The sequence below is a fragment of the Dicentrarchus labrax genome, unplaced genomic scaffold (genome assembly GCF_905237075.1).
Source record: "Dicentrarchus labrax unplaced genomic scaffold, dlabrax2021, whole genome shotgun sequence".
NCBI lineage: Eukaryota > Metazoa > Chordata > Actinopteri > Moronidae > Dicentrarchus > Dicentrarchus labrax.
In genome coordinates this window covers 11,445,746-11,467,970 of record NW_026136703.1, presented here as the reverse complement: position 1 = coordinate 11,467,970, position 22,225 = coordinate 11,445,746, and the positions used below count along the sequence as shown (strand labels likewise).

General features: G+C 41.9%; 5 protein-coding genes across 7 annotated transcripts; 1 reads left to right on the top strand and 4 right to left on the bottom strand.

Annotated features, from left to right (window-relative positions):
• Positions 1-1,859, bottom strand: LOC127361501 (olfactomedin-4-like). The gene is made up of 5 exons (XM_051396181.1): positions 1,795-1,859; positions 1,554-1,721; positions 1,253-1,465; positions 1,015-1,156; positions 1-929 (listed from the first exon to the last, which is right to left on the bottom strand). Exons 1-5 carry the CDS (start codon positions 1,849-1,851, stop codon positions 136-138), a joined length of 1,374 nt encoding a protein of 457 aa, XP_051252141.1. The 5' UTR covers positions 1,852-1,859; the 3' UTR covers positions 1-135.
• Positions 1,860-4,252: 2,393 nt separating this feature from the next.
• Positions 4,253-6,131, bottom strand: olfm4.1 (olfactomedin 4, tandem duplicate 1). Its single transcript, XM_051396179.1, has 5 exons — positions 6,077-6,131; positions 5,806-5,973; positions 5,495-5,707; positions 5,264-5,411; positions 4,253-5,180 (listed from the first exon to the last, which is right to left on the bottom strand). Exons 1-5 carry the CDS (start codon positions 6,128-6,130, stop codon positions 4,351-4,353), a joined length of 1,413 nt encoding a protein of 470 aa, XP_051252139.1. The 5' UTR covers position 6,131; the 3' UTR covers positions 4,253-4,350.
• A 377-nt stretch (positions 6,132-6,508) lies between these two features.
• On the bottom strand, positions 6,509-10,360 carry LOC127361505 (leucine-rich repeat-containing protein 74A). Its single transcript, XM_051396185.1, has 13 exons — positions 10,252-10,360; positions 9,892-10,067; positions 9,709-9,816; positions 9,505-9,598; positions 9,251-9,300; positions 9,057-9,138; positions 8,856-8,941; positions 8,586-8,780; positions 8,392-8,487; positions 8,113-8,256; positions 7,811-7,915; positions 7,555-7,640; positions 6,509-7,216 (listed from the first exon to the last, which is right to left on the bottom strand). Exons 1-13 carry the CDS (start codon positions 10,358-10,360, stop codon positions 6,607-6,609), a joined length of 1,941 nt encoding a protein of 646 aa, XP_051252145.1. The 3' UTR covers positions 6,509-6,606.
• Positions 10,361-10,829: 469 nt separating this feature from the next.
• angel1 (angel homolog 1 (Drosophila)) lies at positions 10,830-14,978 on the top strand. 2 transcript variants are annotated; one of them, XM_051396174.1, is made up of 10 exons: positions 10,830-10,925; positions 11,429-12,319; positions 12,422-12,648; positions 12,724-12,793; positions 12,885-13,327; positions 13,443-13,584; positions 13,697-13,807; positions 13,911-13,944; positions 14,091-14,257; positions 14,332-14,978. In XM_051396174.1, the coding sequence occupies exons 1-10, from the start codon at positions 10,859-10,861 to the stop codon at positions 14,490-14,492; spliced, it is 2,313 nt and encodes a 770-aa protein (XP_051252134.1). In that variant the 5' UTR covers positions 10,830-10,858; the 3' UTR covers positions 14,493-14,978. The 2 variants fall into 2 exon arrangements, with proteins under 2 accessions (XP_051252134.1, XP_051252135.1); XM_051396175.1 differs by lacking the exon at positions 10,830-10,925 and adding an exon at positions 11,248-11,298.
• A 1,423-nt stretch (positions 14,979-16,401) lies between these two features.
• vash1 (vasohibin 1) lies at positions 16,402-21,885 on the bottom strand. Of its 2 annotated transcripts, none has more exons than XM_051396182.1 (8): positions 21,664-21,885; positions 20,872-21,356; positions 20,266-20,354; positions 19,824-19,880; positions 19,348-19,422; positions 18,771-19,152; positions 18,017-18,126; positions 16,402-17,806 (listed from the first exon to the last, which is right to left on the bottom strand). In XM_051396182.1, exons 2-8 carry the CDS (start codon positions 21,091-21,093, stop codon positions 17,734-17,736), a joined length of 1,008 nt encoding a protein of 335 aa, XP_051252142.1. In that variant the 5' UTR covers positions 21,094-21,356; positions 21,664-21,885; the 3' UTR covers positions 16,402-17,733. The 2 variants fall into 2 exon arrangements, with proteins under 2 accessions (XP_051252142.1, XP_051252143.1); XM_051396183.1 differs by having other exon boundaries at positions 21,733-21,884.
• Between the last annotated feature and the right edge of the window lie 340 nt (positions 21,886-22,225).

The following is a 22,225-nucleotide window of genomic DNA, read 5'->3' as shown; positions in this document are numbered from 1 at the left end:
TTGATTTTATTCTGGAAAATACAGTTTAAAGGTCTATGTGTTACAGTACATAGCCTTATAGAGCTCCAGTGACAAAGTGAGTAGATACAGATTAATCATATCAATCACAATACAGTAGATCAAAAAGAGGAGGGATCATTCTTTGTCAAACCTCACATTGTAGGACACATAGTAGCCATTGTTGTACATGTAGAGCTTCTGGTCAGTGGGATTGTAGTCCAGGTTTGTGTATTTCTCTTGGAACTTCTGGAAGGGAATGTTGAGGTGTCTCTCCTCCCCGGTCTTAGTGTCGAACGCATAAAAGATCTCTTCTGTGGTCAGATCCACTGACCTGGTGGCATACATGACTCCACATGTCATGAAAGCATTGCCAGCTAACTGCTTGAACACACCAGTGTTCCACTCATCCTCGATGCCAAAAGATTTCTCATCTACTTTAGCAAGGATGATTTTGCCTTTGCTCTCCTCTGAAGCATACATTACCCACAAACCATTTTCATCAGCTGCAAAGTCAATGTTCTGATTACCTGAGTAACTGTATGAGAATTTTGTGCTAGCAGATGAGATCACTCTGTAGTCATATTTGGAACTGGTCAGATTCAGTTTGGTCATACTCAAAGGTGTGTTGTGCTGGTAATATATGGTGTTACCGTGAACAATGTAATTGTTTCCGGTACCCTCCCACCCGTTTGGTAAGTCATGGGTTTTGAATGCGGACCTCAGAATGAGGTTTTCATAGTTAGAGTACAAATAGAAGTCATACACATACGGACCGCTGTATGCACCATAGAAGTACATTGATTCATAGCCTCTCACAGGTTTGGAGTCTTTACCCCAACCCCCATACTGAAAACCGGCATTCAAATGAGCATTCAGTTGGACCACCATTGGCTTGCTGATGCTCATGATTCCTGTGTGATTGCAGTTGCCTGGAAAGAAAAGAAAAATGTTGACTTTGGCTGGCAAAATCGGATTTTTAACCATTGTCCACAATCTTCTGACTTGTTGTCTTACCAATATCTGGCTTGATGAACTCCTGCTCCTTCTGGCACTCCTCCAGCTTCTTCTGCAGCTTGGCGAACTCAATACGGATCACTTCCAGGTTGCTCTTGTCATAAGTCTCCAGTTGGTTCACAATGAGAGTCATGTTGCGGATCTGGGAATAAACACATGAATCAAATTTAAATCTGATATTCTGATTATGAAGAAAGCCATGCCATTTGCAGGTAGGTTAAAACAATGTCTCTTTTACCTCAATATACAGACTGTCAAACAGGGGCAAGGAGGAATTGAGGGAGTCTTTGAGCTGAGACACCAGAGCCTCAAACTCTCTGAGCTCAATCCTGAGCAGCTCAAAGTCCAGTTTGATGTAATTGTCGGCACTGCTCTCCAGCATGGCCACTCTCACCGTCAGGTCCTTAAGATCTTTCAAGTAGACCTCCAACTTACCCTCATAGCTCACTATCTGAAAGAGTGAAAAATCAAAATCTATATTTTAATGTATAAATGCTGTGGAACAATCAGGATTTAAAAGTCTTAATATGTTACTGCACCTTGTTCATTTGAATTTCCACTTCCAGGATTAGATCCTTGCTGACTTGTTGCATGTGCTCAACCCGGTCGGCAGGGAAGGTGGTTTCAGGCAGATACACATGACAAACACACTGACCTGACTCACCCACTGATGCAGTCACATTACCAGACTCCCAGTCCTCCACTGGCTGAAAAAAAATACCATCATTAAAGTTGATTATAACCACCTGCATGTTTTAACAGAAAATGAGTGTCACTTACAATCCAGGCCAAAGCAGGGCTAAGGGCTGAAAGAAGCAACAGCAGAATTGGCAGCATCGTGTCTCGGGTTACCTTTCAAGTGTCTTCTTGGTGGCCTGGTCATAGGGGTTTTAAAGACAATTCTTATCACATCATCACAGCCAGCTTTTTTCTTCCCAAAGTTATTAGTTTATGATAGGCATTGTCCTTGTTTGCTACCACGTCAGGTTTGATCTGAGCATGGGATGTGGATGAGAAAAATGCCATATGTAGTGGATTCTGGCAGCACCTTGGTACGTTTATGGCCTGTTAGCTGAGCGTTGCACGTGTTATACAGTAGAAAAAGGTCATCACATTCACAGGCAGACATTGTTTCAGGGTGTATAATTTAATTATATTTAATCTAATCCAAATAGACAGATCATATTTGTTTGTATAGTAATTATCTTAGAGGTCAGTTCTCACTGTATTGTAAATGAAAGGATCAAATTGCTTCTTTGTATTGCTTCCTCATACACATGGTTAATTGCATAATCTTATGCATGTGATTTGGGTTGTGCTTTTGACTGGTGGTTCACCAGAAGAAGATATTGTGCCACAGAGGAAAAGCTTTTGAGGGAAATGCTGACTCAAACTGCAGGAAATCACAATGCACTACATGTCCAATTTTTACTCACTTCAGTAGCAATACTTAAAGGAAAGATACACTTGTAGAGAGAAAGATTTGCAGGTATGACAGTTGTAGACATGAAATTGTAAAATTGAACCTCTGCTATGTAAAACAAACATTAAAAACTGAATCTGGAATCAAACAAGTTTTTATGGTTTCCATTTGAATTAACAAAGGAGTTAAAATATGATGTAATTGAGAAGTTTAGTCTGTGTCTAAATGTGCAGGTGACAAATCTACTAATTAAGACACAGGATGAATGCAGTTGCTTCCATACAGCGCATGAGAGGTCACTAAATAGTTTGATGAGTATGAAAATTCTGCGAATTATACATGCTGTGGTTCACAGTCACTAGAACTCAACAGGCCTTTTTCACAATAGCTTACTCACTGGAACATCTTACTGGGACTCTTACATGTAACTAACACCATGTACTTTTTGTATGTGACAAGTGCTTGAACAGCTATGGTAGAATATCTCCGGTACACTTCAGATATGAAGAATTTATGCCAAGGTGCATTGAAGCCATTCTGGCAGCATGTAATAGCCCAACATTTTACTAAGACACTTTATTTAGTTTTTCTTTTAATTTGTCATCCGTCTATCTGGGTAGTACCACAGGCTGTATGCAGGCTTGACAACATTACTGTTGCAGACATAGAAGAAGGGCAGAAAATGTACATCCCACTCTACAATGGAAATAAGTCTTCGATTTGATCATGAAATGAAAGTAAATTAATGCAGACTACAACACCTAAATTAACAATCAGTTTATGTATAGTATTTCTGCTAGTTCACTGCAGTCTTCTCCCTCTCTGAGAGTTCACTAAATGGTTTTTGGGATGTCGGTCAGGAATATATTTTAAGACTTGAGACTTAAGATTCTAAGAATACAATGTTTACAAAAACAAAATGATATTGTCAAAACTTAGCACATGCCACATAGAGTACCTCGACCAGGGAGAGCGGGATCAACATGCAGCAGCAGTGGAGAGAAGAGCAGAGCTGACTTTAGGCGTAGAACTACCCAGTGGTACTACAGGGTATTTATTTGTTTTACTTGTGGGATATAGATGAGCAAACACACCACATGTGCTACGTAATACATCCATGACATTTTCATTTTTTAGGTTTTTTAGGATATATTTTTTATTCACAAATCCGATGAAGAAAATTTGATATTAGATTTCTGTAGCCTATTGAGAAAGGTTCTCACACAAACAACAGAACCAACAGAAATTCAGTTTAGCTTCCAGACATTATTCATCCACCATCAGCTGCTATTTTATACAAATTAAATTCTGTTTAGCATTATCTTTTAAACTAATCTTAAAATATTCGACATCTTTTGTGCATTTTTAAGCCAGCAATGTAGACTAGCGTCAGCTTTTCTACATCCAGAAATTGCTCAATTGATCCTGCAATGCAACATTTCCAATCTAATGTCATGTACATAACATGCATAATTGCTCATATAATATGGCAATACATTCCTCCTTTTGTGTGGATGTCTAAGGGACCTACTAGGCATGTTTAGATCAAGGAAATGGGAAAACAGGCCTTTAAAGTGTATTTTTTTCATTATAAATCAGAATCCAGTTCTGCATGTATACTTCCTTTCAATGTCAGAAACTATTACAAATGTAAATAAACCATAAGTAGTGGGGTGTGTCAGGCACTAGAATTAATGGGTTAAAGTAGTGAGGTGAATTAATAGTATCTGTACTCTCATTAGAAATTAGTCATATAGAAAATAATGCACTCTTTTTATGAGAATTTGCACAAGAACACACTCGACACTTTTTTGTAATGCTCAAGATCATTTATTAGTGATCAAGGAGAAGGAAAAGAGAGAAAGAAAGATAATGATTGCTTCATTCATAAAACTGGAGACACAGATAATGATTTAGATCAGGGCAAATGGTGGTTCCACAGTGGCTTTAGCTGTGTGGTTAAACCACAGATGGTAGTTAACATAGTAGCCGTCATTGTACATGTAGAGCTTCTGGTCAGTGGGATTATAGTCCAGGTTGGAAAACTTATCCTGGAACCTCTCAAAGGGAACACTAATGTAGCGCTCCTGCTTGGTTTTGGTGTCATACTTATAAAATATCTCTTCCGTTTGAATGTCAACTGTTCTGACAGCATACAGAACGCCACACACCATGAAAGCATTGCTCACACCTGGTTTATAGACACTAGTCTGCCATTCCTCCACAACCCCAAAAGAAGGCTCGTCTATTTTAGCAATGACCATCCGGCCACCGGACACCTCTGTAGCATAGGTCACCCACAGGCCGGTTTCATCAGCAGCAAAGTCAAAATTCTGATTGGGAGAGTTAGTGTAGGAGAATCTGCTGCTAGCCCTAGGAATTACCCTGGACTCATATTTCATGGTGGTGAAATTCAGTTTGGCCAACCCAAACGGGTTTTTGATCTGATAATATAGAGTGTTGTCACGGATGATGAAATTGTTCCCTGTACCATACCAGCTGCTGTGTAAGTTGTAATGCTGGAACTGGTTTCTCAAAATGAGGTTCTTGTAGTTAGTGTAGAACCTAATGTCAACAATGGAGCCACTAGTGTACCCAGAGTACCAATACATAGATTCTCTGTCGGGAAGAGGCTTTGAATCTTTTCCCCAGCCTCCATATTTGTAGCCAGCATTAAGGTGAGCATTCAGTTGGCTTACAATGGGTTTGCTGATCTTGATGATACCTGTATGTGCACAAGACCCTGCAGAGAGAGAGGAAAGGTTAGTTAAATGACTCCAAATGGGGCTTACATTTAGATGTGGCTATTAGTGTGAATAAACTTACCAATGTTGGGGTTGAAAAGCTCCTGGTGGCGTCTCTCGCACTCCTCTAGTTGCAGCTGCACTTTGATGTACTCCCGCCGCGTCACCAGAACCACATTCTTGTCGTAGGTCTTCTCCAGCCTGTTCAGGGTGACCACCATGGCTGTGATCTGAGAGGGAAAACACGTGTTTGCCAGTGGATTGGCATTATGTCTATCTGACTCATATGGCGACTGCCATCAGCAGGACTTACCTGTACGTGCAGAGACTTAAAGACAGTGGTGGAGCCATTGATGGAGAGCTGCAGCTCTTTAATCAGAGCTTCCACTTGTTTAATCTCCACCTTCACCTCATCCTTGTCGGCATCATTGTAAGCATCAGGATTCTTCTCCATTTTTTCAATTTCTACTGTCAGCTTTATTATCTTTTCTGCATAGGCTGTCAGCTTGGTCTCGTAGTCTTCCAGCTGAAAAAATAAATATATTTTACACATTTTTTGGTCTGTCAAAATATATGCTCAATATGTCATCGCCTATTGAGCATGCCTTTAATATGCCTGAGTACCTTGCCCATCTCCAGCTCCAGTTTGTGTGAGATCTCCACAACTGTCTGCTCTACCACCACCAGGTCTTTGATAGGAAAGGTAGAGCTTGGCAAGAAGGCATCACAAGTGCACCTGTCCCCACTTCCACCTCCTGTCTCATTCCTCCCCTCGCTCCACAGGCCTACTCGCTGAAAAACAAAGGTTCACATGAACATATCAGCTTACCTTTAATGTAGGAAGAGCCTCAAGGAATAAAGATTTATCAGTAGATCTAAGTCATGCCATACATACCCCCCAGGCCATCGTGGAGCTCAGTAGTGCTAAGAAATACAGAGTGCAGATCATTCTGCCGCAGTCAGGGTTAATGACTGAGATAGCTCAATCTTTAGGGGCTTATATAGCCACTTCCAACATCTTGCAGGTTGCAGCACCTGTCCTAGTTCACAGCATTGTTAGCAAAGGCACATACCAAGATATAATACTTAATGTCAGCAAACAGAAATGAAATACTCTGACGTTTGTTTGAAATGATCTTTCAATGTTTAGGTATGGATCAGAATTCATAAAATGACGATGGGTGGGTCTACTATCTGACAGAGTTCCTAGGTGTTATGAAATGTTTTGTTTCCCCAGATGGGACATCTCATTCAGTAGCAAACTGAATGAATTGTTGATTAGGAGACAAATGCTGATGCACATAAGTGAGAGATTAGAAGCAAGATACATAATCAAAATGCATCTTTATTAAGTAACCGTGTAACAAAGAAGCCAACAATGTCAAAAAGAATCATAACATTTTATAGCATTACAAAGTTTGACAGTCACTTGACAGTTTGCGTAGAATTCTTTGAGCCTTTATCCACGCGTTTTGCAGTTTTCTTTTTCTTTACTTTCTTGGTTTTGGCTTTAACCTCTGGCTGCTTGGCATTAAGAGCAGGTCTGGACCGGGTCAGGTGGTTAGCAGTGGGGCTTAGCTTGCTGTGGCCCATCTCTGGATCGGAGTGTATACCCTGGGCAGAAATGGATTTGCCTGGAGCAGAGCAAGGGGAGTCATCCAGCAGGTTTGGCTGGGAGTAGGAGCGCATAGCTGGGGAACTGGTGGGACGGTAAGGTGTGGTGCCTCCTAACATGGGCAGGTGGACATGTTCATTGCTCATATTAGTGACAGAATAGCGACTGCTGTTGGACATGACAATGTGGTGCCATGAACTTAGAGGGGTGGCAGAGAAGTGCTGAGGGCCACTTGAATCCTCTTTGGCTCCTCCTGGAGATATGACCATGGAGCTGCGCGGTGTTACCGCCTCCACAGCACTCTGGAAGGTCTTGAGGATGCGGTCACTCTTCTGCTTCTCTTTCTTCTGACGGGACTCAACCTTCCTCAGCTGGCGACGGTGATCCCTCATCATCTGTTTCCTTGTGTCTGCAAGTCCCCTGCAAAGAAACATCAGATAACTCCATGTAAAGCTGCTTTGTAGAGCCAAACTTCAGGACTGCAACCTATTTACTACAGGCTCCTCTCTGGGCCATAAACAAACATTCACTCATTTACAACATCATTCAAGGTGAAGATCTGGACAAATTCCCAGCTCTTAACTAAAACACATGGTTTAACTATGCCATCATTCAAACAATGATAAAGCATTGTGTAAAACAAACACCATTACTCAATGTTTTGCAATAAGAAACCTTAACAAATCACAGGCCAACTCTGTGAAGCATTTTAGAAGGCCCATCTGTGACTATGAGCAAACAGTAGGAGACATGCTCACCTGTAGTCTACCATTCCTGTCCTGTCGCGATCAAGTCTATGAATGAGCTCCTCAATCTGGTATCGATCCAAAGGAATACTTGATTGCTATCATAGTTTCACAGAGCAGAAGGAAAAAGTCAGTGTAGACTAGGAGAGAGCTCATCGGGCATGAGAAGACAATTTCATGGTATTCTATCAGTGAAATTCATCAGTGCAGTATGTCCTGCAAATGTCACTGACTCTGCACAGGTCAATATTTGAATGCATTTGGAAACCTGCACTGCCTTCCTGAAGTCAGCAACAGGGACTCGCATGGTGCCATCTTTGTCAATGTTCCGAAAGAAATCCCACAGGCGTAGCTTGCGTTGATCCAAATAATCCTTTAAAAACATTGGGAGAAGACATTTATGAAATTCATGCTGAACCAAACAATGAAAGAACCATTTGACTGTCTTACTAAAGTAATATGTGAGTAAATATTTACATGAATATGAACATTTTCATACAAAATGGTGGAATGTAACCATTCATTTCAGACTTTTAGGACTACTGATTCTCATTATGTGATCAAACAGACCTGGATGACTTTCATTGGATCAACACGTTTTGGTGGCTTCTTAGCAATGAAGCCTCCTACACCTCCATACTGTACATCCAGCCCAGGATGCTCCTGACATGTCACCTCCAAGAGGTGCACAAAGGTCTCATTTACCAGCACATTCTGCTTGGTAAAGCGGGAAAAGAATTATGATGGTGGAGACCAGATGGTATGACTTAGTAGCTTAATAGTGTATTAATTGTACTTCATTTCATAGTGACAGGTATGATTTGATGAGACAGTGCCACAGTAACTCACACATATGTTGATCTCCTCCAAGGCAGTTTTAGGTGTGTTCTTCACCACATTAACCAGGGCCAGAGCGCCCTCTACTGTTAAAGAATTGTAAGCCAGCTACAGGAGTGGAAGAGAATAAAACATCACCTTAAAATAAATGTATCTGTAGCCATATTGATGATGTATATTAGGGTAACATAACCTCATCTACCCACCAGCAGGACTCGGAGTGTGTCATTGAACTCAAGACCCCTGCACAGCATGCCTACACCCTCATTGGTGAGGCGGTTGTTGTTGAGGTTGAGGTGCACCAGGGTATTGTTGAATTTTAGGGCCTCTCCCATGGCCAGGGCGCCCTCATTCCCAAAACCGTTCCATGACAAGTCGAGGTGTTTTAACATCATATTCACCTAAATGTGGAGAATGTGATCAGATGTTGAATATACCAAGCCAGTGAACAAATGAATTCCTTATACAGTACACACCTTGAGTCCGGCACAAAAAGCCACAGCCCCTTTCATTCTAAGATGGTTCCAGCTAAGATCCAGCATCTCAAGACCCTCATTGTTTGCTATAGACATGGAAGGTAAAATCAGAGAAAAAGACTAGGCTCTCGTGTTTGTGTTTTTCTTGGTTCATCAAGTAAAGCAGTGTATTTGGGCACATCTACAAATATTTTACTGTACCCAGAAGTTGGCCCAAATGTTCCCCTCCTTTTCCACAAAACTCATTATGGCTCAGGTCTAGTTCCTTTATTCTGGAATTGGTCTAAATGTAAACATGTTAGCAACATTATAATTGCAAAAGAAATCAAATATTCATTACCTAATAACAAACCACAACTAAAATGTGTTTAGATAACTGATCATTAATCACTTACCGACAAAGCATCTGCAAAATATTTTGCATCATCATCTGTAAATCCATTTCCTGTAGGGACGAAATATTAAATGTTTAAATATACAAAATAATAATCTAATTACTGCTGTTGTTAAATTCACTGATCTTGATCACAACCTTGACAGGCACCATGAGCTAGTTGAGATTCACTGTCTTGATTATGGATGCTTGAAATGGTTGTGTTGGTTTGTATCCCCCAACTATCAGTACAGTTGCTGTTAATGTGCTCATTACCTGAAAGTTTCATAGATTTTAAGGAAATGTTGTCCAGCAAGATTTTAGCCACACACTCAGCTCCTGCAGACTGCAGATAGTTGTTGGACAAATCCTGAAAGCAAAACAGATGCTGGTACAGTATACTGTTTACTACACTGTAAAGGTCAAAAGTAAAATATCACCTGAAAGGCACTTGTGCCCTCTACTGGCGGTTCAACATACCAGGTGCTGGATGGTGAAATTTGCCCTCAACATCTCCACAAGGTATTTTGCTCCCTCAGCTTGAATGTTATTGTCTGCCACTTCCAGAGTGTTGATATGCATATCAGACTAAATACAAAGAGCTTGTCAGAAATGTTCTATTTTAAAAAGTCACACTCAATGACACTTGCATTTTAAACTTACCACTAAAGCAATGGCAAGTGCCTTGCACCCCAAAGGTCCTAGCCCATGGTGGCTGAGGGTCATGGTTGTGGAGTCAAGGTTTCGTATAAAGTAGGAGACTGGCACCACACCCACCAGCCTGCAGGCCTGGAGGTACAGTTCAGATATAGATGTCTGCTTCTTGCTCTCCTCTTTTTCTGGAAATGGGTCAACCCATACAGCATGAGTACTACTATATGAGCCCTTGTCTGTACATAAAGTAATGGATGTATCTGTCACAGCAACCGTGTAACAGCAATAATGAATTAACAGTACGAATGTACAGCTTTACAGAAAGAGCAGCACAATAGCTTATACCAAGAATTAACTTTATTTACTTACCATCCCACTCCAAGTCTGTGTCAAACTCATCCTCCGTGCCTTGGGGTTGAATAGGGGAAGGACAATCATCGTCTTTTAAGCAGAGGGACTCAAAAGACAGTGTCGACATTGCTGCCTGCTGTCAGAGTCTATGTCCTGTTTGAAACCATTTCCCTAACACAAAATGAATACAGTTTTCAGGGTTATTTGTTCATTTATTCCTGTGTGTTCTGTAAGGGCTAGCACTGTGAAATGAAATAGGCCTGGGCTGTCCAGCAGGTAATTCTACCCTGCAGGTAACATGTCATGTGCAGGGATATTAACAATTTATGGCCCAGCGTGGTTACAATCATGTGTTTTATTAACTCCAAGATAAACACTATAAGTACAGCATGACATAGTAGTGAAATTATAGTTTAACACTTTTATACACTTTTGACCATTTTCATATTATCTTATTTTATAGAATGCTAAATGTTTTTTGTTTTTTTTAATCAGATTAAGACAACATTTAAAAAACAAAAACACATCCATGAGGACGAGGAAACGACACCACTGACATTTAACTTGACCCATAACGTCTCACACGCACTTCAGAAAGCGCATGCGCTGATTATGGTAGAGAAACATGATTGGCAGTGTGTTGTTTTACGCGCTGTACCCGTTATCACGGTACCTGATCAGTCGAGCCTCAAGTAAGTGTTGCAAACGTGTCGTGTCGACTGAGCAACCTTTGAAAAAGTATGTGTGCGTTTGACCTTAGTGTCTGGGGGCTAACGGCTGCTAATGTTAAATGTGGGTCGCTGCTGACTGAGCAGTTAGTCTTGACAGCCGTGGCGCCAGCGTTTGGTTGTTGACTTAAACTTGTATTTCATTACAAGCTCGGTACGACACGTTCCTCATTGTTCTCCAGTGTGAGAGTGCACTTTAGCTAACGTTAGCTCGTGGTAACGCGTTAGCTTCCACCTGTTTGTTTGTTTTGTTTTTTTTTAGCTCCACTTTTTTCACGTGTCTAATGACGTCAGGACGTCACCACCTGTGATTGCTTTGCTCTGTCGTTTGTGTGCAGTAAGACAAGTTTTATATGTTGGATTGAACACTGGTTGTCATAAACATTGGCAAAGTTAGCTACACAGGCTTAATGATTCAGTTTAGTATAAACGCATCACTGTTTCCTGACATTAATCTTGTTTTGCAGAGGCATCAAAGAAGGATCTCCCTCCTGAAGTGGTTAATGGCACGGCAGTGTGGGATGGTGGTGCTGTTACAACCAGAAAGTTCACCCAGTCTCAGACAACCCTGCTGGACCAGTGGCTCAGCCCAAGCAGCGGGACTAAGGGAGAAACGAAAGAAAGGATGAAAGAACCAAGCCCAGAAGAGGAAGACCATATGAGACCTGACACGGACAAAGAACAGCTGATGGCTGTCCTGCATGAAGAAGCACAGGATGAGGCCGCTTCAAAGACGAGTGAGGTGCAACCTGCGGTGATGGAGCAGGAAGCAGAAACCAGAAATGGGCCACAACAAGACAAAGTGGAAGCTCCCAAGCAAGAGGAAAAGGAAATAACATTTCAAAACACAGAGGGTGGAAGTATTTTTCCAAACGAGGACATTAACCCAGAGCAAGAACTTAGGGCACATTTAGAGTGCCTGCAAACAGATGACAGTACTCAACCACCTCAAACCACCTGTCCAGTGCAGAAAAAAGTAGCGATACCAAGCCTAGAAGAGTCAGTAACTCTTGCTGAGCCCAGCATACAAGAAACCACCAGTCCAGTATGGGAACAAACACAGATACCGAGCATTGAAGAGTCAATAACTCCAGCTGAATTTACAGCTGAAGTAACTGAGTGCTGGGATGAATATATAGCTCCTGCTGCTGATGAAATGCATTGTGGGGAAAGCTCTAACCTAATATTTACCTCCCTCCTCTCTGACACCCGCCTTAAACTCAGCGGGGAACATGCTATGCAAACTGGCTGGCACTTTCCTGCAGGACCTGGTCTGGCAGAAGAAGTGCAGTGCCTACTGGGGCAGTTTCCAGCAGTGAGCTATTACCCTCCAATAGAGCTGACGGTGCCATTTGAAGGTGAGGATCTTATTTTTTTTTCACAGATTTGTCTAAACTCACCAATGATTTAATACCCATCTGTTGCATAGAATTGTATGTATGCGTTTGTTTTCCACCCAGTAATGTGGAGAGTATGGGTGGAGGTGGATGAGAGTGCCTCTGCAGCCCTGATACCTCTCCCATTCACAAAGCCTTGGATGGACTTCACTGTTATGTCCTACAACATCCTTGCACAGGACCTACTAGAGGCCAACCAGGAGCTGTACATACACTGCCCCCTGGAGGTGCTTGACTGGAGCTACCGGTGCAGCCTATTACTGGAGGAAATACGGAAATGGGCTCCAGATGTGAGTCAGATTCGCCTTTTTTTACCCCTGAAATTTAAATTGTCCATTAATGAGTTGCTTATATCCTGTGTGTAGATTCTGTGTCTCCAAGAGGTTCAGGAGAACCACTACCACGAACAACTGTTTCCGTTCCTGTCTCAGATGGGTAGGTTGTTGGAGACAGTACAGTGGAACAGTCATGTTGGAGGATATTATGACAAGACATTACATATATTGTCTTCATGTTGTCGCTCCAGGCTACACCTGTGTGTACAAGCGTCGCACAGGGACCAAGACAGACGGCTGTGCTACTTGCTATCGTAGCAGTTGCTTCTCTGAGATATCAGTCACCACACTGGAGTTCTTCAGGCCTGAGACGGAGCTGCTGGACCGGCACAACGTAGGCATTGTTGTGTTGCTTCAGCCAGTGGTCACCCGGGGGTCAGAGGTCAAAGCGAAGGGCCCACCCCTCTGCGTGGCCAACACTCATCTCCTGTTCAACCCCAGGAGGGGCGATGTGAAGCTGGCTCAGCTAGCTATAATGCTGGCAGAAATTGACAGCGTGGTCAAGTCCTGTAAGGCCAAAGGCGAACACTGTAATCTTATTTTGTGTGGGGACTTTAACACTGTTCCCCACATGCCTCTGTACCAGCTGATCACCACCGGTGAGCTTTACTTCCAGGGTCTACCAGCGTGGATGGTGAGTATAATCAGTGCCTGCAAATATATCTAGCTTCTCTGAGATGATGCTTTTCTGCCATGATGCTTGCAGGAATTACTTATGTACCCATGTACGTTACATCCTTGTCCAACAGATATCTGGTCAAGAGGACATGTCACACAGAGTTTATGGTCACAGGCTTTTTGCTCCCCTGTGGCCCAGCTGTCTGGGAATCACTGACAACTGCCAGTACACGACTGCCAAGGAGACATTTGAGAGCCAGAGTCAGAAACCAGGTCAGTGTTTGAAGCCGTTGCATGCTTTGTACCTACTGTTATTTTTGTCTTCTTTGTTTCATTTCCTCTCCCTGTCTTCACTTCCTATCCTACATTTGTTCTTCTTGTGCAGGGAAATATCAGTACAGCCATGACTTCCTGCTGCAGCTGCGGTTCTGTCCAGCTACATGTGTCCGTCCTCTGGACTTAGAGCTGATCCCAGGTGTGACTGACAACACACCAGGTACAGTCAACATCATTTATTACCATTCTACCATTTACATGATTATCTGATTTTCATACCATATTGGTTTGAATATCTGGGTCATGTGTCTTTTTATGTACAGATGCTTCAAGGGAAAATCAGCCTTATGATAAAAGGTCAGTTTAGCATCATGATTCAGAGTCAACTATCTGGCTTGTCACCTATGACCCAGGGTAAATGTGTGTGGTGCAAAACAACAAGATATAGGTGCTGTTAGGTGGAATTGAGATGTGACTTTTTTTTGTCATAAATTGTATCTTAGTTTCAGACCCACTATCAGTCACCAGTTAGACCTGGAGTCTGTCTACACACACATCCTTCCAGGCTCTGGAAATCCAGAAGTCACGACCCTGCACTCTGAAGTGGGAGCTACTGTCGACTACATCTTCTACACTCCAAGACGCTACCACTTAACCGCTGATCAAAAAGGTATGAGGACATGACACAAAGTCTCTAAATTAATTTGCTACTGTAGAGAACTTATTTGTTGTTTTATTTCTCAGCTTGTGGTGACTTTGAGAGTAAGGGTCTGAAGCTGATTGCTTCTCTCTCCCTCCTATCGGAGGATGTTGTGTGGTCAATGAGGGGCCTTCCCAATCACATATTCCCCTCTGACCATCTCAGTCTTCTGGCCAAATTCCAGCTGGACCTGAATGCTGCATGATGGAAAAGACTGGGTGAACTCAAAGAGATGTCGGAGGATAAGCATATTTTCATTCAAATGATTCAGGTCTTGCTCTGTACACATTTTGTTTTTGTTAGTATGAATACCATTACTCGTAGTTCACTCCTGGCATCACAGGATCATCATTTTCTAACTTAATAGAAGTTAATATTTCTGTTCAAAAGAGTCAGGAAAAATAATGGATGCCAATATTAAGTCTTGTTCCACATGTTTTTTTATAATGCAGAGCTATGGCTGAGATGTGACAAATCTTATTAATATTGATGATGTAATAGTTGATTGAAAAAATGAAGAAAGTTATTGCTTTAACTCTTATTGGTGTGATAATACACCGACCTGTTCATTTTGCTGTTTACAGCAAGTCACATTTTAATTTATTTTCAAATGAGAATTAAATATCTCTGATTATAAGTCGGTTCTATTTTTTCATACGGCAAAAAATATTGAATAAATATTTTCCATTAATTTGTGGCTCCTTTTGTGCTTTTTGCTCTTTAACACATTACAGAAAGCACAAAGTCTGCCTCCAGGCCTCAGAGTGTGTAGTTATTTCCTGGATTTATAATGTAGTAGTTAAATGCATCCACCAGCAGTAAATCCCCCAGTTGGTGTCTGGCTTTGTGTGTACCCTGCTTGGTCTAGCGTTGAGATTGTGACCCGGGCGTTTGCTCCCTCCCCCCCATCTCACAAACACTGAGGTACTCTGTCAGGGCGAAGATGTATGTGGGTGTGTCTGGTTGATGCATGAATGAATAATTCATGTAGATAGTTGAGTGTTCATGCATGATGGAGCGCAGTGAGAGAGCTTTGTGTTTGTGTGGACTGTAAAATATTTGCGAAGGTGAGTCCCATCAGTAGGACGTCTTTCACTCGCTCCACACTTCTTGACAGTACTATGTAAATATATTTGCCATACAATACCATCATCCATAAGTTAAAGACTTATAGTGTATAGAGGAATCGGATTGTGTGTGTCTTCACTTACCATGTGGCATTAAATGCATGCTAAGTAGGTCAGTAGGTCCCCCCCCCCCCCATATAGGTCATTATGTCTTCTGTTTATATCTTACAAACGCTGGTGGACAAAGTGTTTGACATCTGGAATCCCCTGGATGGGAGGATAGGGATTTGTTTATCATGACTTTTATCTCTTCATAATTCACCAAGGCAACTTCCACAACATTTACAAACCATTTGTTTTAAGGAGCTTACTTGTACAAATCACGTCACTCTTAAATAACATGAAGGTATTTTACCGTATTAGCTGATGGCTGTGTGGTGAGATTCACTTGGGGATCCATTAAACAGCAGGATCCCTGATCATGAGAACACATGCATACTACAGCTATTATTTATATGACTGCAGCACTGGCCACACCTAAACAATATACATATGGAATGATAACTGGAAACAGTGTCAGGCTTACTTTTGTCCAAATAGTTTTTCTATTTCAGATGCATTGAGGAGTTAATAGATATAATGAGATCTACATGTTGAAATTGTCCCACTTGGTCAGAATGAGTGTTTAAATTCTTGTGTGTTTTGCTGCACACAGGCTTCCCATTTATGGAGTTGCTGGAGTTAAGTTTCCTTTGTGTAAACGGTTAGTGTTAAGAGATCTCCTGAGTCTGCCCGCATCATTTGCCTTGATGCCAAAAGATGCCCTTCAACTGAGGACACCCTGTGCTCAGTTTGAATTATTGGTTGATGGAAAACTGGCACCATTCCCTGCCTGACAACTTATTACAGCATACCTACTGATTAGCCGCTGAGTTTCTGGAGTTTTTTTTGGATGCAGACTGCTTAAAAAAGGGCCAGAAGATTAAATGCATACCCATTAATTTATAAGAAATTCCTATTATGGCAGAATTGAATAAGAAAACAGTGTTGCCACAATCCAAGTGAGCCTTTATTGTGATCCTGTAAATCAAGTCTTTTGTTACAAAACAATTGTGTTACAGAGCACTGAAATGAAAATGGACAACACCTACAGTACTGTACACATAAAAATGTTGACTGTGGCAACATATTTAAAACAGGTTGTGGAAAATATTACGTGGTCCACTGGTGATCACCAACACTGAAGGAAGTATAAAATGACAGAATTTCCAATTTAAAAAAATACAAAATGCAGATAAAAGTGCTGTAAACAAACTTCTTTACACCTCAAATGGAAGTCAGTTGCTTGGATACCACTTAAGGCAAGTGAAATATTGGATAAAATTGCTACAAATAAAAGTTAGAAACGATGTATATATAAAGCAGTTATACAGTACATATAAACTGACTTGTCTTTAATTTACATCTACATTAAATGCAGACGAGGTCAGTCAGCTGCGTTGCCATGTGTCACCTTGATAATTGTCTTGGTTCATGTGAAAGGTTCTCCTGTTCCTCATTATCACTCAACAGATGCCTTTATACTCTTGAATACACTTTAGTATATTGTGTATTCAATCCAATATTCACTTAACATCTCAATAAGGTAAATAGCATACCAAACATGCTAGCATCTGGATATTAGATGTCAAAAAACTCCATTTATTTCGTTCATTTTCAGTATTTTGGAGGAGCAGAGATTACACTGCTTTGTGTTTAGTTATGCAATGAGACTAATGGGTTGGATATATAAAAAAAAAAGTATTTTTCTTCTCTTTGAATTTTCATACAAGGCACGAGGGTAGTGGTTTGCAAACTAGTCACTACACAAGCAGTTGCTGCCCAGCAGAGCCTAAGTGGATTTAAAATGACATTACATGTATTTGCACACTCACAGTATGACGATACAGATTGCAGACGAGCCTTAAGAGCTTCTGTTGAACGTAACACCACATAAACCTATGATATGTCCAGTAGCACAATTACACTGAGTGGTAGTCCTGCCCAGCATCAGGGAAGTCATATTTCTCGTTGTGTTGAATAAGCAAAACTGCGCAGTTATTTAAAAATATTTTACAAAGTACTGCACATTTGACCCCTTTTTATAATTTGGGAACATTGCCAGCACCAATTACTATCCACAGTAGAGCTCCAGTAAACGCCTCATACACATGGAAGCTGAATGAGGCGTTTGTTTTGAGACGAAAAGTTGCTGGTGACCTATTCAACATTGCATCCTGTGAATAGGCCAATGTGTTGTACAAAGAATGAAGAGTAAATCAATGGCCCCATGAAACAAGTGTGTGGTACCTTGTAACTTTACAAGCAAGCTAAAATTCTTCAGACTCGAATCTGGTATCCATTCATGTCTGCAGATGACTTTTGCTCCAAAACCTTCTTCTCTCCGGAGGGACTGCAACAAAACAAACAGTAATATGAGACTAGACAATAAGTTTTATTCATATAAGAAGGAAACTGTGACTAATTCAGACTCTTTTGCCTTAGATCATGAGACATCTACAGTCAGACTTTTTTCCAGTGAGTAAAAACATTTCACATCAGTGGACATGGTGCCTGTATTTTTAGTGAATAACCAAGTATCTGAAGCACATGACTATCATACCGTCTCTCAACACGGCTGATCCTGCGTATGGGGCTGCTTGGTCCTCTGAGGGGAGAACCCATGCTGTTTCTCCTGTCTTTGGTGGGAGAGGGCGGTGCAGGCTTTCCTATCTGCAAAAACAATTCACAGCAGAATTTCAATCATTTTTAAAAAACACCAACTGGGCTAAGCTAACTATGCTTATGTCCTCCCTGTACAGGGAGAGAGGCCCAATGTCAGCAGCTGAAATCTGTCTGTAGTTTTAATGTGATGATGTCACTGTAAAAGATCAGCTATTGATGGATTGAGCCGGCCATGCATGAAGCACCGCAGAGCAGAGTCAAGCCATCGCATTAGTTTTATTATACACAGACCTCAGCATCAAGGCTGCCATCATTATGTTAGCGTGAGAGGTGATGAGAGAGCATCGTTTGAGAGAAATCGCTCCTCAAATAGCAGGTCAACCCTGTGTCACTGTGCGTGAAGACACAGCACGTCAACAGAAAACCTAATAAGCAGTTAGGAAGGACGGACAGATTCAGTTTCCTTTAGTGCCGCAAGAGCATCAGCTTATACTGGTGTCAGTCACTAGATGATGCAAAATTTTACCTTTTGAATACAGAAGAAAAGTTTATTAAGAAACAGTAAGAAAAAGCTAAAAGCTATGGTTATATTGCAATTTTTCTGCAATGCGATCATTCACAATGTTTATGAAAACTCCCCTACAGAACACATTCCCTGATTGCTGTTTGCCCCAGATACCACTGTGCTCTACCTTCAGCCTCATGTCTCGAGTGTGTCTCTCCAGCTCCTTGCGTAGCTCCTCCTTGGTCAGTTTGTCCACATCTAGTATCGAATGTTTCCATTCTATCTGCTCTACGCTGTGCGGGTCATGGGACACGTACTGGCCGATCCTGACCTTGCGCAGCGTGTGCCAGTAGCCCCTGTAGGATCCTTCATACTCTTGCACCAAATCCATCAGAGTCCGGAACTCCAGGGGCTTGAACATCAGGTCCTCCCTCCGGCTGATGCCCAGCGCTCCAAAGCGTCCCCCGCTGTGAACTCCCAGCACGATATGGTGGAAGTGGTTCCCTGAGAACTGAGACTGAAAGCTGAGGGGGAAACGCTCAACACCCGGCATGCTGTTGGTGAGGTAACTGTGCGAAGGTGGGTCAAGGAAATTTGATCTCCGAATCGAGTCTCGAGCAACAAAAGTCTGCCAAAAAACACACCAGGCCTCATTATTATAGTCAGTCCCTACAGGCATTGCAATGAAACGTACAACAATACAACTTTTAAGATATTAAAACATATTAAGTATCATGCAACATGATCTTCCGCTGTAAGGATACATCCCCAGGATCACCGCCTCCAGGCATTTGATTGGCAGCGCCTCCCGTGTCATCTCTTTAGCAATATCCATCAACCTGTGCAGAACAATTGAACAAAAGAGTGACACTTTTACTGGGTATCTGTGGTATAAGACACTAGTGCACTACTGAGTGCACAACAAATGAATGATGTACACGCTTATTGATTTTAATGCAGACAAAGACAAACATTTTCCATGAGCCAGCGAAATAAAATTTGTGCAACTAAATCTAATAAAGCGAGGTCTGGAAAACTGTGTTCCAGGCCTCCGCTGCTTGCTGTTGTTTGTACTCATAGAGCTCTGGGTTGAACCAGAGCTGATCCACACACATCAGGCTTTAGCAGCACAAAATAAATCATAAGAAACGCCAACGCTGACATCCCTGTGACTGCTGCCACAGAGCTCTGTGAGTCTATCTCTGATGATCAGTCGGATAAAAGAAACAAATGTGCTTACGCAGTAAGAGGCCGGCTCTTCTTAATTTCAAAAAACTGTGTTCCCGTGTGATTGTACCTGGAGGACACAGTTAAGGTCGCGCCGTAACGAAGCAATGTGACACTGCTTTTGGGAGAAAACTCTGCTGCATGCGGCGGGGAGGACAGACAACCACTTAAAGCTCTTTGTGATATTCATAGGTTGTTGGTTAATTATGGATGAATCTCTGCTCTGACTGGAAATCAAGCTTAATATAGAATACAGTATCCACAGTGGCCTAGTTTATACTGTTATACCATATTTATCAAAACAGTGGGTCACTGGGATTAATAAAAGGTAGTTTGTAAGCATTAATTTACATCATTCATCCATTTTAGTAATATCAGTGTGCAGAATATATTTCCCTACTATGAATGGCATGTTTTACTAACCAGCCAGTTGTACCAACTTAGTCAAAGGATACTGCAATTCCCTGATGTATTTCTGTATGGCTTCCAGGCGCTGTGGGATAGTCGTAGTAGGTTGGTATGTAGGCACACTCGGTATTGGAATCTGTGGGACGGAGCATCAAAACAACTGCATTAGCATTACACAATCCCAATATTCATTGCAGCCAGAGAATGTCGTCTTGTTGTGACCTCTATGCTCTTCTCTATTCAGCATAACTAACAGCAAGAGTTATCTTAATGGCCTCTTTAACCACCCTCATGAGGAATGAATGAAAAGTACCATTCTTCTGTGTCCAAAACATCTGTATGGTGCAAATGTGCTGTAAACAAAACAACCATTGTGTTTTACTACAGTGATGAAACTGGAAAAAATAACTATTGAGGAAAAATAATCATTTATAGTGGAGTATTTGGGGTTGGTTCAGTGGCACATGGCTTTCTGTATTTCTATCAGCAATGTGGGAGAGCATAGTAACACTGTAACTCAACATTTCCCCACAACACATGGGTGTAAATTGCTTCTCCACTGTTCACAAGCCTTCACTGTGAACAGTGTGAAGTGCACCGCTTACTCCTGCCATCTTTAATCAGCCGCGGCTTTTCATATTCAACCATTTTACCTTGGGCAGGTCAGTGGCACGCCGGACCTCCTTCCCCAAAGCTTCACCATTGGGGTGTATTCGAGCCACATGGCGCCACATCCTCTCCCAAGTCTCCTCATCCACCGGGAGGCCTCCTCTGTTCACGTAGAAAGGCACCCCTCCATCCCTCAGCTCTTCTTCACCCTCATCCTCCTGCTCCTCGTCTCTCTCCTGCACCGAGCACACAGTGGCCCTCAGCATCCCTTCTCCTCCTCCTTCTCCTCCTCCTCCACCAGGAAGACCAGCTGAGTTCAGGCACACAGAACGTCCTGACTGATGCCTTGGACCTTTTTCTGCTGGTTAATCTGCTTGCAGGTTTAAGTAGGTTCCCACAACAGATGGCCAACTCATGACACCCAGCAGCTGGCGCCACCAGTCTCTTAAAACTAAAAGTCAATGCTGTGGTGTCTTATATCTTAAAGGTGATCTGCTGTGATTGAAACTCACCTCTGTAGTAGAAGCAGCTGGAGATGCAGCAATAATTTAAAAAGGTGAAGAACAAAAAAAATCCTCTTTTTAGAATAAAGAAGGAAAAAGCACTTTGGTTAGATGTAGTAGACTACAGGCCATTCAATGATCACATATTCATGTTAATCAATAAACTAAGACACTAAGGTGGTTCAGCCTTTAGATGCGGAGCCTATTTTAAAGACAGATACTGTGGAAGTTCATCATAAAGCAAACACAAGCCCGCCAGTGTAAAGCTATCAGCCGTAAACCGGATTGACTCTGCAGACAACAAAGTATTAGAAATGACTAATTCCCTGTTACCGTTAGAGGTCATTTACACCACACATGTATCCCGCAAATCACTGCTGCCGCACAATCCAATCCCATCACCTCGACACTCCTCAGACGGCCGCTTCATCTCCGTTTCAAACCATTTCCTTCCCAGTCAGCCGGCTCATTGTTCAGGCAGATGCTCCTGGGCTCAGTGACTGCGGGTTGGATTCACGTCCAACGAGCCGCTCAGACACTCCCAGATCATCATCTACTGCGCATGCTCCCTACTTAGCGGATGATCTAAGCCGTGACAAATGCTGCATTCAGGTGCTTCCCGGAAGGTGCCAATCTCAGATACGCCAACTCGTCTTCTCATGTTTCAATGTATTCATCCAACAGTATAGTGTTTGGATTAAAAAAAAATTTATTTCAGTCATTTCTCAAAGATAAAACGAAAACTATTTAAAAAAAAGAATGAAAATAGACATCCTACAGTTACAATCAATGTTTTAAAGATTGACAAAAGATTGTTTTTACCATCAATTGAAATTCCAGCTTGCTCTAGTCATGTCACAGTTGACTTCATTAATATTTCATTTGTCATTAATTT